We start from the raw sequence: 17,976 nt of genomic DNA on the forward strand, positions 1-17,976 counted from the left end.
TGAAAATGTGCATACACCCTTTCACTACAGGACACTGCACCAGGTCATGGTAAGTCACCCCTGTGGTAGGCCCTTCTAGCCCAGAGGGAAGGGTGCAGGTACCTGTGTTTGATGGCACCCCTGCATGAGCAGAGGTGCCCCTACAAACTCCAGCTCCACTGCACTGGACTTGTAAGTGTGGGGAAGCCATTTTACCCGTGTACTGGACACCGGTCACTACCTGTGTCCAGCTACATAATGATTACTCAGAACCTGGGCATGTTTGTTATCAAACATGACAGAGTCATACTCCAATACTGTTGCCAGTATTGATTGTATGATTCCATGCACTCTGGGGACTCCCTAGAGGACCCCCAGCATTGCTCCTACCCGTCTGGTGGGGTTTTACGGGTAGCCCGCGCTGGTGCCACCCCTCACACAGGTTTCTTCCCTCCTGCTGCTTTACCAGCTCAGGTAGAGGAAGGCAGAACAAAGGATTTCCTGTGGGAGAGGGAGGTAACAACCTCTCCCTTGGAAATAGGTGTTTCATGGCTGGGGAGGGGTAGCCTCCCCCAAGCCATCGGTATGCTTTGAAGGACACATTTGGTGCCCCCCTTGCATAAACTGTTTTGCACCAGTCCAGGAACCCCCCTGGTCCCTGCTCTGGGCAAAGGAAAGGGGAGTGACCCCTCCCCTGTCCACCACCAAAACCCTATGGGTGGCACCCATTGCTCCATCAGGTGGCCACTTGATTCTGCCATCTTGAACTCAAGGTGGGAAGAAGCCCCTGGGAGCATCTGAGTGGCCAGGTCAGGTAGGTGATGTCACAGCCCCTTCTTCAAAGGTGGTCGCCCTGCTAAGTGATTAATCCCCCCTTTCTGGGCTATTTAGAGTCTCCCTCTTGGGTGGTCCTCAGATTCGACGTGCAAGATTCCAGCAGGACTCATCTGCATCGTTTACTTCATTTTCTGGCCGCTGGGACTGCAACTGGACCCTCCAGCAACCAACAATCTGCAACTTCAGCGGCGACTCTGCTCTGCAACATTGTTTCTCCGGCTCCTTCCAGCAACTGCGAAATGTCCCCTGCTGTGCATCCTCTGAAGGCGGCAAGTCTTTATCCTGCGCAAGAAGTAAGAATGAATTTCCCTTGGAATGAAGAAATTACTCCCCTGCATCTGCAGGCACCAACTGCTACGACAACCAGCTGTATGGCTCTGCTCTCCTCTGGAACTGCATGGAACCTACATCACAGGTGGTGGTCTGGTGTGTCCCCTTGGTCCTCTCTACCAGCTGTCCAACTTGGGAGACAGGAAGCCTTTGCCTCTCCTTACAGGACAGTACACCTATGCACCGCGACTCTTGTAGCTAACAGGGCTTGTTTTCTCCTCCTCCAAGGGATCTTCAGGCTCTATGTAGCCCCAGCACTCCTTCCTCCAAAGCACAGTCTCCTGCCTGTTGCTCCAGCGACGTGGGACACCTCTTCAGGTGTGCTGAGTGGGCCTCACTGCAACTCCTGTGCCTGCTGCCAATGGGTTGCCTGTGGGCCTGCCACCTCTTCTTGTGACTCTCCCAGCTGCTGAGGGTCACCCCCAACTCCTCTCCTTGGGTCGAGTCCCCTGGATCGTGTTGGTACTCTTCAGCTTTGCAAACTTCTTCTCCATCTCTTGCATTTGCCAAGGCTTGTTGGTGGTTTTCTAGCACCATTAACCAACTGCCTCTCGATCGCCGACGTGGGATATCACTTGCATCACCTCTGGGACTTCTCTTTATCTCCTGTGCTGCACAGCTGGACCTTCGTCCACGGTCATTAGGGCCCTGCATCCAAAAATGGGTGGGTAGTGGCTCCTACCACAACCGCACACTCCATTATGAACAGGACTTAGTCCCCTTCCTTTACAGGTCTTTTTCTGTCAGGATCCACCTTTGGGTTCTTCCAGTCTTGGTTGGGTCTGGCATAATCCTTTTCTAAAGTCCTCCTGTTGGTTTTGGTGAAAACCAGGTACTTACCTCTTGGGGTTCCTTGTTCCTCCAGCTCAATCTACTGATTCCACTTCCTTGGGTGGGGGACTGCTTTTCACATTCCGCTTTTTAGGTCGAGCGTTAGCGTTTGTCCTGATGTATACATATACTGTGAGTTAACCCAATTTCATTGGTTGTTTTCCGTGTCCTTTAAAAATTCTTGCTCGCTAGTGGTCAGTTCTGCCTTTTTTCCCTCCTTTTTATGTTTCAGATCAGTGGCCTACTACTGTATAGTTCCACTTTGTTTTCTCGATCTGTTGCTGTGACTGACTTTTTTTCCATTTCTTTGGTGGTCTCCTTTCACTGTGTGCGAGTTTTAGGCTGGTAGCTTATTTGCAGCATTCCGTTCCTCCCATCTCCCCCTAAGTTGCTGACATTTGTTTTGGCTTTATTCCAGTGCTGTCCTTGTAGGCTCCTAAAATAAGCTTCTTTTATTTAACAAACTCCATATGCCTTCGCATTTCATCGCAGAGAATCTCTCTCTCCAGGGCCCCTCCCTTCCAGCATCACACACAGTGTATTGCTTATCTCGTTTAGGGGCACATGAATCTTCTGAGGCTGCTCTCTAACTTCATTAGGGCTTTGTTGAAATGCGAGGCAAAAGTGCTTGTTCAATTTGCTCTCTTCAAACACCATGCAAGAGTTAAGTTTAGGTTCCCCTCTATAGCGACATAAACAGATTATTATTAAGTAGGCCTATGGCGAGGGACCAGTGAGGACTTAAGTGAGCAATCTAAAGTATGAGTAAGACCAATAAAGAGATGATGGCCTGCCTGTTTTCCTGTTTTTTTGTTTTTGTTTGTTTTTTAATTTGTATACCCAACCTTTTCATCTTTCAGTCTGGCTATGAGCGCTTGACTTAGTCTTTCTGTTATCATATGGGAGCAGTGAGGCAGCAGCTCTCATTAACTTGGTTTTTCTGCCCCTTTGACTTCTTGCTTGTGAAATGTGCTTTCACCAGAAAAACGAATAGTTTTTCTGATGAAGGCACATTGCATCATTAACAAGATTTCCTCTAATAAAATCTTCAAACAGATAAAAAAGAATGCACAGTCAGCGAAGGCTTTGAAAGAGAAAATATGAAAACATAGTACCTGCAGACAGCAGCTACAGAGACAAGCGGTGCCTGCTTTTTGACAGCTTTGAAAAACTTTCTCCAACTCAGGTCAGATTTGCAAGAAATTAGATTTTGGTAATTAGGTACACAATACACATTTTCTTTTTCTGTCTTTATGAAAGCAGTCTTAGGCGGTACAGCTACAGACACTTGCAATTCTAACAGTGTTCTGCTTTGAAATAACTACCATAATCTTACATAAATGAAAGCCAAGCACATCTTTCGGCTCCATGCACAAAAGCATGCCTGTTGCTTTTGTGACAGCACATTGCCGGTTGAATTTTCGTGATTTCTTTATTTTACATGGCAGTGTAGATTGTACGCGGTTAGTTTCACTCTCCTTCCTTGCAGAAAAAAACAACCTCTCACTCAGGTAATATAATGGCTGATGTTCTTGGTCTCCTCGTGTTTTCATTCTTCAGTTCCTTCGCTGTTCATCTTTCAAAAGATGTGTAGTTGGCAAGCTTGTGTGCTAGTTTGTGCATAGTATGTGCCTCATCGTTTCACTTCCATATCTTTTAGCTGTGCCTGTTATGATTTTTAAAGGCTGCTCACTATCTCAAAAGCAGCTTTTGCAAAACTATCTTAACACGCAGGAAGACTTTCCTTGGAGAAAACTGACAGTATGACTGTGTAAACATTACCTTTGAACCCTGTTATTGTATCCTCCCTGAAGAATTATGGCTGTCTTTGAAGACCATCTTTTAAGTTGTTTGCTGTAAGCACAGTGTTTGAGCTCTACAGAGGTTGTCTTTTCATCCTCCTCTGTTAGAGAGTCTTTTCCAGGTAGAAATTGAGGGCAGCCATGAGGTTCAGTTCACTGCCACTAGTACCTCTCCAAAACCTCTCAGAAATGCCATTTCAACCTTATTGTGGTAGCTAGCCTCAATGCAATTAGATCTTCTGAATCCCTTATCTCTGTACACCCTCCTATCCCACCCTTCTACATAACATGAAATTGCAGTTAGCTTTATATTGTGTACTCTAATGCATATTTTGTATAGTAGATGTCCAGCAATTACTTGGCCATTCGGTTCTTTGGTACATAGATTGTCTATGGTTGTGAGTTTGCCCATAAAGTATAGGTAACGTGGCAGGGTTGCTCATGGACATGTGCTTGTCCAGTGAGTGAGTGTAATGTGGAAAAAGTTTTGGGTTCTCCCTGCATGTGGGATCTGTTTTGAGTAGGGGGCGAATAGTTCTTGTAACATGTCGTCCATACGTATGTGGAGTTGGTGTGATTGGGTTGCCACTGCAAGTTGTATCTGAGTAGGGTGTAGGTCTTCTGAGCCTCTGCCTAACCCAAGCCAGCTGTGGAAGTTTAGCCGGTCACTTGTGGTACTGTTTCCTATGTGTTTTGGGTGATTATGCTGTTATGGAGGAACAGAGAAAGTTGCTGGTAGTCTATGGGTAGTTGTTCTTTGTCTGAGCCTAGGAATAACATAATAGTAATGTGGATGGTCTTGTCTGTGGAAGTGCTGTTAGGTGGATTGCCGAGCTTGAATTAGGGTACTATAAATAATCCTGGGTTGTACTTCTTCCATCTTTTGTTATTTCGAGGCCCCAGCCACCACTCTTATTCCTCTGTGTTCAACCCTCCAGTGAGGTCTTTTCATGGATTGTTTGGTGTTTGCTATTTGTGCTAGGGGTTTATTCACTGTTCGCATTAACTTTGCACTGTTTTGTGGCAGTTATAACTTGTGGAGTTCTGATTAAGGGTCAGTTGGTTGTGATGAAGTTGATTACTGAGTCCTCTTTGAAAGAAGTAATATAATTGTCAGGCAGATGTGCAGTTTTAGAATTAACACTTCTGTTTAAAAGAAATAAATCCATTAGTTTGAAAAGAGCACGATTTTGAAATAACTTTGCATTACCAAGGGATTACTGTTGGTGCAACTCAAATGCTCGCCATACCAAGCTCTTCTGGTACTGGAAAAGCCCGAACAGAATTAATGCAGACATGCTAAGCTTGTTTAAAGATACATAGATGAACGTTCAGCCACATGAGTAGTTTCAGTACATTAGCAAGTATAACGTACTGGTATTGGTATAAACCCCAAAATCCAATACTTGGGTGCTTCGCCCTTCACTAATGACCAAGCTGAAATACTCATGCACTGACAAAAAATCTCTGGAATGCACTTCTTAGTCCAAAGAAGACATTTATTATTTCACTACGCAAGGTTCCTAAAAGGAGATTAGCATGTTGAAAGCACACGTTTAAAAATAGTCACAACAATGAAATGGAAACATACATGAATGATTCTCCACTGCAATATATACAGCAAATATATGTATCTATATTATAATGCAAAGCAAATAAGTAATAAAAATGCATCACCGTAGGGCCTGTCAGGTGCTTCTTCTTTCTCTTGCCAGCAAGCCGATTACCCCGTTCGACAGAGAAAGAGAGATCTCTAACCTCACGGGAAATCTATATCAGGCATCAGACGTCTGAATCCTGATTGAGGTCTCTGAATCTCCTACTGTTGAACTGGGTCTCATGCCGGCTCTTTAGGTATGCTTTGAAAATAACAAGTTGGGATTTGGCCACAATCCCAAAATGTCAAGTCAAAACAAGGCCGTTCCCTGCCTTCTGAGTACATTCTTTTCAACCGAAGCCTTTGGTGGGAATTAATACGAGAACAAGACAGAATACACAGTTCACAATGTGAAAAATTACGGGTAGCCTTTAACATGGCAGTGTCTAATGCTATGATAACAGACAGAATGAAGCTAAGGCTAAACTGAAAACAAAATGGAGTCTGTAACTGGTGAACACTGGACAGCTAAGCCAGGTGCAGAGTGGTGCAACACGAAGTCAGTGGTCAAAACACACATTTCACTACATTCCGTCCTTTTGACCAGTGCCCTCGGCCCAGAACACTCTAGAGCAAAGGCTTCTCATCAGTTTGTTTTTCTGCCATCCGGTTCGAACATCAAAGTGTCCACTCCAGGACAAGCAGTTTTTTTCAGGACCCGTGGGGACATTCATCAGAGTTTCGACCCCAGAGAAGGAATCATTTTTCATACGATCAGCAAGTGTATGACTTGACTTCAAGCAGCGTCGATGTGACTTTCTCAATTAGGTCTTATCGAGAGACCATTAAGGAGGTTGTTCTGGGGAAAAAACTTCTTTAAAATTTGTCCTAAGTGCGTTTTGAAGCTTCCCTGTTCTGACCAGAATCAGGTCTAAAACATGTGCAGGTCTCTGGAGCATGAGGAGCCAACCTGTTTAGCTTGTAAGACTTTTGAGCACAAAAAGACCATCTGCTAGAAATTCAGTCGGTGCTTGGTACATCACAGAATGCATAGTTGAGACTCCCCAGAGACCCTGGACCTGTTCAGACCCAAAGACCTCATCCGCATCAACAACGAAGAGCCTGGTCCTTTAGTTATCCAGCTGGTGCATAAGGTTATGTCCTCCAATGCTTTTGAGGCAAAGTTCCTTTCAGCCATAGCACTGGCCTCAGGTCAAACACTACGACTGTAGCCTCCATTCCACCATACCCATCTCAGGATCACCGCATAACCCCCAGGGATTGACCTCCAAAACACCCTCTTATCGAGGGTGACTACTGCTATTGAGCAAGTGGGCATTGATCCCTGCAGTGAGCCCTAAGAGTCACTGACCTTTGGCTCTGACCCCAGGCTCCAAGAAATCCTGACAACAGTTCCTCACTCAAACCCAAACCACCCATCCCACCACCACCCCGGACTCCAGGAAAGCTTGTAGTCAAATGTAGTAAGTCCGGGCATCCATCCATGCAGGCTCGAACCTAAATCTGTTTTGAATCAGACTCCGTGACTCTCTCTGAAGTCAAACTCAAACGAGGCCCCTCCTGCCTTTCAGCTTCCTGATGTGCCCGGCTGCAAAATATTTTCATTCAGCTATCTACAGTGAAAGTCCTAAATGCCTGCCCCACATACTTTGGGTGTCCAAGAAGTGGATTCTCATCTTAATCATTCAGATATCGAAAGAGCAACAATCCTTCCTAATCTCTTGGACGATTAGGGACACAGCCACTCTTAAGCACCCAGAGCCCCCTATCACTAGGCTTTACTCACCTCCAGCAACTTTTTGGCCTTGCACACTTCCACTTCCTCAGTCACCGCAGCCCTGTTCCCACTCTGATCATACAGACTCTGACCAAGGGAGGCCTTATTATCTGTATGCTCTGTACCATTCCCATGTCATACTAGAGAAGGGGGATCATCTTTGGGTGTATTATCACGCTAATCCCTAGGCAGTGGCGACCTGAAGTCCTGCTTTGTCAAGGTGTAGCCTACAGTCCACCCTCCCCCTGCCGTATAGTCATGCAAATGGTGGCTCAGCACCACAGGAGTGTCAATGTCAGACTTCTGCTTTTCAAAAGGTGCAACTAGGTTTGAAGCCTGTAGTCTGTGGCGAATTACCTGCTGCAGTATCATAATTGTCTTCATATTGGATGATAATCATTCACAAGATTCATTGCTCGTGCTGTACATCGTAATGTGCTGAAAAAAACAATCGACAGAGCCACCCAGAAGTGGCTCCTATATGCTCCTTCAAAGTAGGTCAGAGTTGCACGATGGCGTCTGATGGTGTCACTTACAGGCATCAGTAGCTACTGCAAGACCGTTTCTATGTGCAGTTTGAATGAGATGGGTCCAAAGGTTAGGACTATCCAGGTAGACAGAGTATCCACCAGAACAACCGTTGCAGAAAGTATGTATCTTATTTATGTACTAGAAGTGAAACTAATGAACGTGTATTCACACAATTACCATTCCAGTACAGATCAAACCCAATGTTGTTGGAGTGCATCTTGTTTGAGGGGAGAATCGCTGCTTAATGCATTACTGATTATGTCCTATAATCCACTTACACTTGAAAACTGAGACCATACTTGTGTGGCCCACTTAATGTGATTCTGTCTCACTGAGCACATTTTACCCCATTGCTGAACTATTCTTAAATTAATTTGCTTATAAACGTCAATACATAACCCCTAAAGTACATGTAGATCTGCTGAATCCAGTCTTCTAATCATTACCTTTGTTGTGCCAGATGAGGGTCATTTTAACCCACTCCCAGCACAAACAGAATTATTAAATAGCATATTGCTTATTGCACTCACTGGATCAGCCTTCATGGTTTGCTCAATTGTTTTCTCATGTGCAGTAGTTGTTAAAAAAGAAAAAGGCTAAATCGCTACTAGAGCATAGGAGTGTTAAACTATAATAATTAGACCTTGTAAGCGTGGCACCAGTTGCCTTCTTTCGTTTAGGAATTCTAGAATAGACGTTTAGGCATTCCATTGTGGTGTGCTGTAGTGATTAAATTGCAAATGTGCGTTTAGTTGAACATTTCATGTATATAACATGCTTATTGGCTTACGTTTATTTTCTTTGCCATGCTGCGTGTAAAAATGCTTATTTACATAAATTAGTAGTTAAATTATTCAATGTTATCTATGTGTTATGCCTTTTTTCATTAGCTGCTAAAAAGGAATGCTGCCTCACGTCTCGGAGCTGGAACACTTGATGCTGAAGAGGTCCAGGTATATTCTAAATGGTCATTGTGTGATTGCTTGCTGTAATGAATGTACAAGTTGAGGGAAAACCTCTAAAGTTACATAGTAAAGACTGTTATACGGCAGTAGGGGGTAGTTGTCAGATTTCAACTGCTTACGTTTTGGTAATTGGATTTTGAAATGTGAAACTTCGACCAATTGAAAGTGCAAAATATCTCTAGAAATGTGCTCTTGTGCTACTAAAGGTGAAACTTTGGCGAGTTTGATGTACTTCACTGGGCAGTGGGAGAAATGGAGGACAGGTCAGGGTCTTAATGGCATTAATGTAGCTCTAAGAAAAAATAATTTGAGCACAATTCCTTACCCCATCATCTTTGGAAGGCCTTCTGCTTCATAGTAACCCTCTCTTCCATCTTAAAATAAAATCTATTAGACAACTATCTAGTCTAATGCGGATTGGCTGCTTAAGAGAATTCATGGTAGCTTTTACCTTTTGGGAGGTTGTAAAGTTATTTTCAATCTTGCATATTACATTGTGGGTACACTGTACTATGCTGTGGTGTAATTCATTTATTTTGTATTGCTTTCCTTTTTCATAAGTGACAATTTACTAGCTCCCTGTTAAATCTTCTAGGCACATTCCTTCTTTAGGCATATTAATTGGGAAGACCTCCTAGCTCGGAAGGTGGAGCCTCCATTCAAACCATTGCTGGTAGGTCACGCATTTTTGTTACTTGCCAAGAAATTAGTGTTGTTTTTCAACTTTTCCCTGTATCATTAAATAACCGCTGCACAAACTCCTCCTGAAAAGGTTGGTTTGGTTTTGTGTGGGCCTAAAGCAAATCAATTCATTGCAATAGTCTCGTTTCACACTGAATGTAGGTGAATTTGCCTAAGACAAACTTTGTAATACCAATACTCCATTTGAGCTGGAAATTATTTTGGGAATGAATGCATTTTAATATCCGAAGAATACAATTTCCCAAGCAACCATGGTAACATGGTCCAATTTTGGCATGCTCTAGAACCCTGTTGGAGTTTTATTAAAAAAAAAAAAAAAGTTTTATTCTAAACAAACATGAAGGTTTTCTCTGCTGTTGAGTTAGTAAGCTGAACACTGAAAGAGCACCAGAGCCTGTTTGCTTATTGCAAATATTGCATCATATGTGGGCACGCAGCTAACAAGGAGTTCATTTGATATTGCCCATGCCTTTGCTTTCTTGCACTGTCAACTTTTGGATACATAGCCAAATAGTGGGAGGACCTGAAACACTTTTTTGATTGCGCTTTGTGCATGTACTAACCACGTATTCTTATGTCACATGCAGACACAATGCTTTACCTCACCATTGGTTTTTTTCAGTCCGTTAATTTGGATCAGAACATGATTCATGTGTGATCAGCAACTGTTATCACTCAGGCAGGTTAATGCCCTTGCCTCATCGTGAGCTATTGTCTATACCTCAACCTTGATTTTGACTGATGTATACTGCTCTGATTTCATACGAAGCCTGTTCGTGTTCTTGTTTAATCTTAGTAAGGAAGTAGCTTGTTAGAAATTGTTGATGTCCCAGTATATTACTGACGCCAACAGGACAGCAAACACTGCTCTATCCAAGGAGAGGCAGACATGATTCAAGTCTTTGGAACTTAAGCCAGAGCATTTAAAAAAAACGGAAGGTAAACTCCTTACTGAAAATGGGCATGGGCAAAGCTATTAGGTTGCGCCTTTGAGAGTGATTGGTTTTGAGACATTACTGCACGGCTGTAAATTTTTAAAAACCTGCTCTGATGCGGCCAGCACTAATGTGCTTCTAAAAAACCCACAAATGGGGGAGGGGTTTTGGGGAGGACAAGGCAACACTGAAGGTGGGAGGGCTAGAGAGGAGGGTGCAGGCGGCGACGCGAGAGAATGGAGGAAGCACATGGGCAATTGACAGTGGTGAGGAGGGGGGCTGGCAGAGCACCATAACAAGTGAGCGGCCAGTAAGGGACATAGACAACAGAAGGCCGTTAGTCAGGTATGGGAAAGCATACGGAAAAGGGGGTGCTTGGACCGGAAGAATGGCAAGGAAAGGTGGTTGGGAAGAAGTAAGAATAGCAACTGAGGGTTGGCAAGAAGAGAACACGTGGGGAAGAAGTACATGTGAGAAAGCTGGAAAACACATGCTGTCTCAATGCTTAAACGAAAAAGCAGCATCTGAAAAATGAGTAATGGAACGGCACAAGTAATGCATCTATGCAGGGGCGTAGTTTAGCAAGATTTGGGGTGTGTGCATTTCAAATTTCCCAACTAAAACAGTGTAGTGCAGGGTGGAGGGGTGAGTAAAAACAGGGTCAGTACTTATTTGTATTAGGAGAGGCACAGTGGATGAAAAGCAGTGGGTTGGAATTCTACCCTGAGTGATAATCACTCGTTAGACTATTTGCAAGTATTCATCCCTTCACCTTTTGGGTGTTTGATTACTAGTTGTATGCCTGGAATCTTAAGACTGCCACAGCTTTCCAAATCTTCTGCCAGTGTTTGTGAATTCCACAAGATAGTACATGTGCACCCATTCAAGGAGTACTTCTGTGGGTGCAGATTAGCTATTTTATTTTGGTAAACCAGTCACTATGAGCCTGATTTTCTAAGGTTACATACATATCTCATAGAGACTCCTAGTTGCAGATTCCTTACCTTAGAATTTCCCCCAGGCGTCAGTCTGGATCTGAAGATTATTCTCAAGCAGTACCCTTGTGCACTGTTAGATGGCGTTAGTCGACTCAGTGTTGGCCGGATATGACATAGCAAGTCATATATAGTCTCCACCCTGGCGCGCAGACATCAGTTCTCTTCTTTCAGAGCCAGCCTACTTGCAGATCTGAAGAAGAACTACCCAGACCGTCACTTTTTGACGCAACTTTTCAACTTTTGTTGAAGCTTTTTTGACATTCTGGTGCATTGAGATATCATCATGGACAACAGGATTCCATCCTTGTGACACCGGTCATCAAGTCCGCACCTCATGTGTCTTTGGTGTTTGGAGCGCAATCACGACCTGAAGTCATGCTCTGAGTGCCGGGCCATGAACCCAAAGGCTTTGAGGGAGCAGTCCCTAAAGCTACTTGCGGCCCAGCGCTCATCTCTGTGTCCCTTCCGGTCTCATTTGAGAGGAAGGTCCCAAGACCGCTCGCAGAGCCCACACTCTGTCATCCCATTCTAAGTCCTCTGAACGTTTGGGTACGCACAAGAAGAAGTTGAGGAAGAGCGAACATTCTTCACCTTCACCCCGTCAGTCAGATGACGAAACACAGGAAACGGAACTTTGTCACTTTTGGCTTCCATCCTCAGACCTACTTCTGGGACGGATCCGCTCCTCCCCGAGCTTCCAGGAGCTGGAGCCACCCCTGCCCAATTGTGTGACTTTTAGGAGACCATGCGCCTCATCTTTGGGCAGTCTGACCCTGCTAGAGCGCCTTCGGGCCCCACAGGGTTTGATAGGGACTCCCTCGGGTTGTGTGCAGCCTGCTTCGACCTCTGCTCCGGAGGGGACCCAGGGATCTGTTTCCAGATCCGAACCGGCATCACTGCGGGCCAGCGGTTGGCATCAATCCCATACTCTTTGCCGATTCCGACTCTAAGTCGGACCAGTGTCACTCGACACTGATTCAAACTACAACGGGACCCGTGCTCCCTAGGTTGGATCTTGACCCTTATTTTTTTGGGTAAGGTGAGAGTATGGAGGGTTCGCTGGACCCTTTAGAATACCAGCTGGATGACCCGGGCTCAGGTCCTGGGTGAAGCCAGTAGTCTGGACACTTCCCCTGATGTTGCCATGCTTTCTCTCCCTACCGTGGCTATGGAGGAGGGAGCTTCTTATTCAGTGGTGGTGAGGAGAAGGGCCAATGTCCTGGGACTCGAGCTGCATTCAGTGATTGTCAGGACTAACCTCCTGACTGAGATGCTTCATCCTGGGGCTTCATCTTCAGAACCCCTTTTGCCCTTTAATGAAGACCTCACTAATGTCCTACTTAGAACTTAGGCCAAACCCAGCAAAGTGGCTCCTGTTAATAGAGCAATTGCCCCTTACCATAGGCCGGCGCCTAATGACCCAGTGTTCCCGACTCAACACCCCACCCCGGGGGAACTTGGTTATCCAGGCCTCTACATCCTCGGGCGCATTCCCTTCTGTACTCCTGGATAGGGAATCCAAAAGACTGGATCAGCTTGGGACAAGGATGTTTTCTTCCGTGAACACCACATGCCTTTTGGGCCGTTACACGCATACATTATGGGACACGATTGTGCAGGTGCTGCCATGGGTCCTGGATGAGGCATATACCATTCTCTCTCAAGCTGTTGCTGACTGGAAGATGCAGCTGAGTTCATGATACGATGTGGACTGGATACGACCTACTCACTAGATAGATTGGTTGCATTGATGGTGGCCTTGAGGTGCCACACTTGGTTGAGGATGTCTGTCTTTTCGGGGGATGTCCACGCTGCGCTTATGGCATGCCCTTTGAAGCCACCTGTCTCTTCAGAGACAAAGCAGATTTGGCGCTTGCATGCTTTAAGGAGCTCTGGGCCATGGCATGGTCCTTGGGCCTCGCAGCTGCTCCTCTCTCCGCTCAGTCTTCCTTTTGCCCCTTTCATGGCTACAAAAGGGGTGCCCAACCACACACCCCCTTCCCTCCAGCCACTGTGCCAAGCATTGCTGCACAGCCTCTGCATGGCCGGGAATGTGAGCTCCAACATCCTCTTCGATCAGGGGGCCAGCGGTCCGCCCAATCCACCACCCCTCCCACTGCAGCCTCCAAACCCTCCGAGTCTGGCGTTTCCCCATCAGGGACCAGTTGGAGGCAGGTTTTGCCATCACCTGCCCCACTGGAAATCCGTCACGACAGACTGATTGCAAATAGTCCAGAGGGGCTATTCGCTCCCCTTTAAGACTACCCCTTCATCCATGCCACCATCCTACGATCAGATGACGGAGGATCACTTGGCACTTCTCCACGAGAAGGTTATGGGCCTCTTGGCCAAGGGAGCCATAGAGAGGGTCCCTGTGCCAGGAGTAAGTCATGGTTGTTATTCCTGCTACTTTCTGGTGCCCAAAGGCCCTCCGCTCTATCCTAGACCTCTGGTGCCTCCATCTCATTCCTCAGGAAGAAGTTCAAAATGCTCACTCTGACACAGGTTCTTTCTGCCCTGAACCCAGGAGACTGGATGTTAGCATTGGGCTTGCAGGATGCTTACTTCCACATTCCCCTCCTGCTTGGCCAGTCGTTACTGCGTTTCATGGTAGATCACAAGTGTTTTCTGTTTACCGTGTTCCCCTTTGGCCTTACCAGCGTCCCTCAGGTGTTCGCCAACGTGATGGCAGTAATTGCAGCTCATCTGCACAGGTCAAGAGTTTATCTTCCTCTACCTCGATGACTGGCTGTTGAAGACTGGCTCGCCCCATGCTGTTGTCTCCCACCTTCAGCCCATGGTGAACCTCCTGCATTTGTCGTGGTTCACTATAAACATGCAGAAGTCAAACTTGACTCCATTTCAGATGCCCCGTTTCATCAGACCTGTTCTGGATACAGTGCAGTTTCGGGGCTATCATCCCGAGTGGTGAGTCCAGGATATTCAGGGCATGATATGGATGTTTCAGCCTCTATCCTGGATTTTGGTGAGAATGACTCTGAGGCTGCTGGGCCTCATGGTATCCTGCTGGCGACACATGACAGATGCATGCTTTGCAGTGGGACCTGAAGTTCCAGTGGGTGCAGCATCAGGGGAATCTCTCCGACATGGTCCAGATCTCAGAAAGAACTGCACAAGATCAGCAGTGGTGGTTTTTGAACCACAATTTGGTCAGAGACAGATCTCTCTCCCTTCCCCAACCAGATCTGACAGTGACAGATGCGTCATTCCTGGGATGGGGTGGCCACATGGAAGAGGTGGAAATCAGAGGTGTATGTTCTCTGTTGGAGTACGGACTCCATATTGATCTTCTGGAGTTCAGTGCCATCAGGCTAGCGTTTAAAGCATTCCTTCTGTTTTTTCAAAGGGAAAGTGGTGCAGGTGTTCAGACAACACCACTGCCATGTGGTACTGTAACTAGCAGGGCTGTGTGGGGTCGTGGACACTTTGCCAAGAGGCTCTGCCCCTCTGGAAATGGCTGGAACATCAGGACATATCCCTGGTGGTTCAACATCTGATGGGCTCTTTGAACGCCAGTGTGGACAAGCTCATCTGTTATTGCTTGATCTATCACGAATGGCGTCTCCATCTGGAGTTGATGCAGGGTCTCTTTTAGCAGTGGGACGAGCCTTGGTTAGATCTGTTTGCCTCTGCAGAGAACACACTATGTCAGCTGTTATGCGCGTTGGAGTTTCCAAGTCGGCAATCGCTCGGCAACGCTTTTTGTCTCAAGTAGAACTCAGGCCTCTTTTCCTCCAATACCACTTCTGCCCAGAGTTCTAAAGAAGATCAAGAACTACTGGGCCCAAGTAATTCTTGTGGCTTCAATCTGGGCACATAGTCTGGTATCCCGCACTGTTGAGCATGTCTATCGATCCTCCAATCAGACTGGCCCTTCGGGAGGATCTTCTATCGCAGCAGCTGGGAACGGTTCTCCAACCGAACCTGTCCAGTGTCCACCTTCTTGCATGAAGATTGAGTGGCCCCAGTTGACAGTTTTTGACTTTCCTCCTAAAGTCTGCAAGTTTATCTTGGCAGCCAGGCCCCCCTCCAACAAAACGGTACCTGTCGTGGAACAGATTTGTGGCATGGTGCACAGACAAGTCTGTTGACCCCCCTCTGTCAGAGGTCCTCTTGTTTATTCTTTCCCTTGCCCAGCAGGGCTCTGTTTTTGGCACCCTAAAGCAGTGGTTCCCAACCTTTTGACTTCTGTGGACCCCCACTTTTTCACCCCAGTGAATCATTACTGGAATCCAGGGACCCCTCACTGAGTGAATATTGAAAGCTGGGGACCAAATCTGTTAATATTATTTAATTTTCTAAGAAGTCACGGACCCCCTAGAAAGCCTCGCGGACCCCCAGGGGTCCCAGGACCACAGGTTGGGAACCACTGCCCTAAAGGGTTACTTGTCTGCTGTCTCTGCTTTCCTGAGATTACCTGACCAACCTTCCTTGATTAAATCTCCTATTGTTTGTAGATTCCTGTAGGGTCTTACTGTAGGAAGTTGGCTCTGTATATATACATAAAAGTGAGAGATAGAATGCACAGAGTCCAAGGGTTCCCCTTAGAGGTTGATCGTGGCAAAATTATATAAAACAAATGCTCTATTTTGTGGTAGTGTGGTAGAGCAGTAGGATTATCAGAGGGTAGTGTTAAGCATTTGTTGCAGACACACAGGCAATAATGGAGGAACACAAACTCAAAAACCTAACTCCTGGCCAATAGTTTTTATATAGAAAAATATATTTTCTCAATTTATTTTAGAACCACAAGATTCAAGATTAGAAGTAGATACATAAAATGCAAGGTACTCAGAGGTAAGTAAGGGACTTTGAATTAGAGCAGTAGTACACACAGTATAGGTTAAAATGGCAATAAGCTATTTTAAAAGTGGACACTATGCAAAAATCAACAGTTCCTGGGGGAGGTAAGTAAGGTTAAGTTTCTAAGGTAAGTAAAGCACTTATGAGTTCAGTTTCCTGGGCATAGGCAGCCCACCGTTGGGGGTTCAAGGCAAACCCCAAAGTCACCGTACCAGCAACACAGGGCCGGTCAGGTGCAGAGGTCAAAGGAGGGCCCAAAACACACAGGTGCCTATGGAGAACAGGGTACCTGGGTCTTAGGTAGGTAGACTAGGGGGGTTTTGTAGGGGACACAGAGGCACACAAAACACACCCTCAGTGGCACAGGGGCGGCCGGGTCCAGTGTGCTTAGTAGGCGTCGGGTTTTCTGTAGAAATTAATGGAGGGACCCAGGCGATGCAGGCAGGGCACAGGGGGGCTCCTCGGGCCAGCCACCGACTGGGCTAGGCAGAGGGCCGCCTGATGGTTACTCCTGCACTGGAGGTCAGTTCCTTTCGGGCCTGGGGGTGCAGTGCTTGGTCCAGGCGGCGGGTTCTTTGTTCCAGGCAGTCGCGGTCAGGGGGAGCCTCTGGGTCCTCTGGGTTGCTGTGAGGGTGCAGGGGGGTCGTCTCAGGTTACTCACGGGGACGCAGTCTCACGCTTCCGGCGGGAAGAGGGAGTTCTTTCAAAATTGTTTCAAAGTTGAAAAAATGTTGCTGTTGGTGAACAGTGCCCCTGTTCTCTGGAGTTTCTTGGTCCTTCGGTACAGGGCAGTCCTCGGAGGCTTGCAGGTTCTTTGAATCTGGAGACAGGCCGATAGAGCTGGGGCCATGTCAGTTGTCATCTCTGTTGTTTCTGCAGGGCTTTCAGGTCAGCAGTCCTTCTTCTTTGTGTAGGTTGCAAGAATCTGATTTCCTGGGTTGCCCCTAAATACTAAATTTAGGGGGGTGTTTAGGTCAGGAGGGCAGTAGCCAATGGCTACTGTCCTGGAGGGTGGCTACACCCTCTTTGTGCCTCCTCCCTGAGGGGAGGAGGGCACATCCCTAATCCTGTTGGGGGAATCCTCCAATCTCAAGAAGGAGGGTTTCTCAAGGCAGGGGTTCACCTCAGCTCAGGACACCTTAGGGGCTGTCCTGACTAGTGGGTGACTCCTTCTTGTTTTTCTCATTATCCCCTCCAACCTTTCCGCCAAAAGTGGGGGCAGTGGCCGGAGGGGCAGGCATATCCACTAGCTGGGATGCCCTGGGGTGCTGTAACAAAAGGCATGAGCCCTTGAGGCAGGTGTTACAGTGCCTGCAGGGGGAGGTGAGAAGCACCTCCACCCAGTACAGGCTTTGTTCCTGGCCACAGATTGACAAAGGCACTCTCCCCGTGTGGTCAGAAACTTGTCTGGTTGTGGCGGGCTGGCAGAAACTGGTCGGACTGGTATTTTAAGATGCCCTCTGGGTGCATTTTACAATAAATTCTACACTGGCATCAGTGTGCATTTATTGTGCTGAGAAGTTTACCACCAAACTTCCCAGATTTCAGTGTAGCCATTATGGAACTGTGGAGTTTGCGTTTGACAAACTCCCAGACCATATACTCTTTATGGCTACCCTGTGCTTACAATGTCTTAAGGTTTTGCTTAGACACTGAAGGGGCCTAGTGCTCATGCACATATGTCCTCACCTGTGGTATAGTGCACCCTGCCTTAGGGCTGTAAGGTCTGCGAGAGGGGTGACTTAACTATGGCACAGGCAGTGAGGTGGGCATGGCACTCTGAGGGGAGTGCCATGTCGACTTAATCATTTCTTCCCACCAGCACACAGAAGCTGTGAGGCAGTGTG

The 17,976-nt window shown here is 46.7% G+C and overlaps 1 protein-coding gene across 2 annotated transcripts in view; it reads left to right on the forward strand.

Moving 5' to 3' along the window:
* The window catches only part of RPS6KB1 (ribosomal protein S6 kinase B1), a 446,354-nt gene that overhangs the window by 316,874 nt on the left and 111,504 nt on the right, over window positions 1-17,976 (forward strand). For both annotated transcript variants that reach the window (XM_069226434.1, XM_069226435.1), the window contains exons 11-12: window positions 8,596-8,658; window positions 9,266-9,343. In XM_069226434.1, coding sequence (XP_069082535.1) covers window positions 8,596-8,658; window positions 9,266-9,343 — 141 coding nt within the window. The remainder of the gene's footprint in view (window positions 1-8,595; window positions 8,659-9,265; window positions 9,344-17,976) is intronic.

The sequence above is a fragment of the Pleurodeles waltl genome, chromosome 3_1 (assembly GCF_031143425.1).
Source record: "Pleurodeles waltl isolate 20211129_DDA chromosome 3_1, aPleWal1.hap1.20221129, whole genome shotgun sequence".
Lineage (NCBI taxonomy): Eukaryota > Metazoa > Chordata > Amphibia > Caudata > Salamandridae > Pleurodeles > Pleurodeles waltl.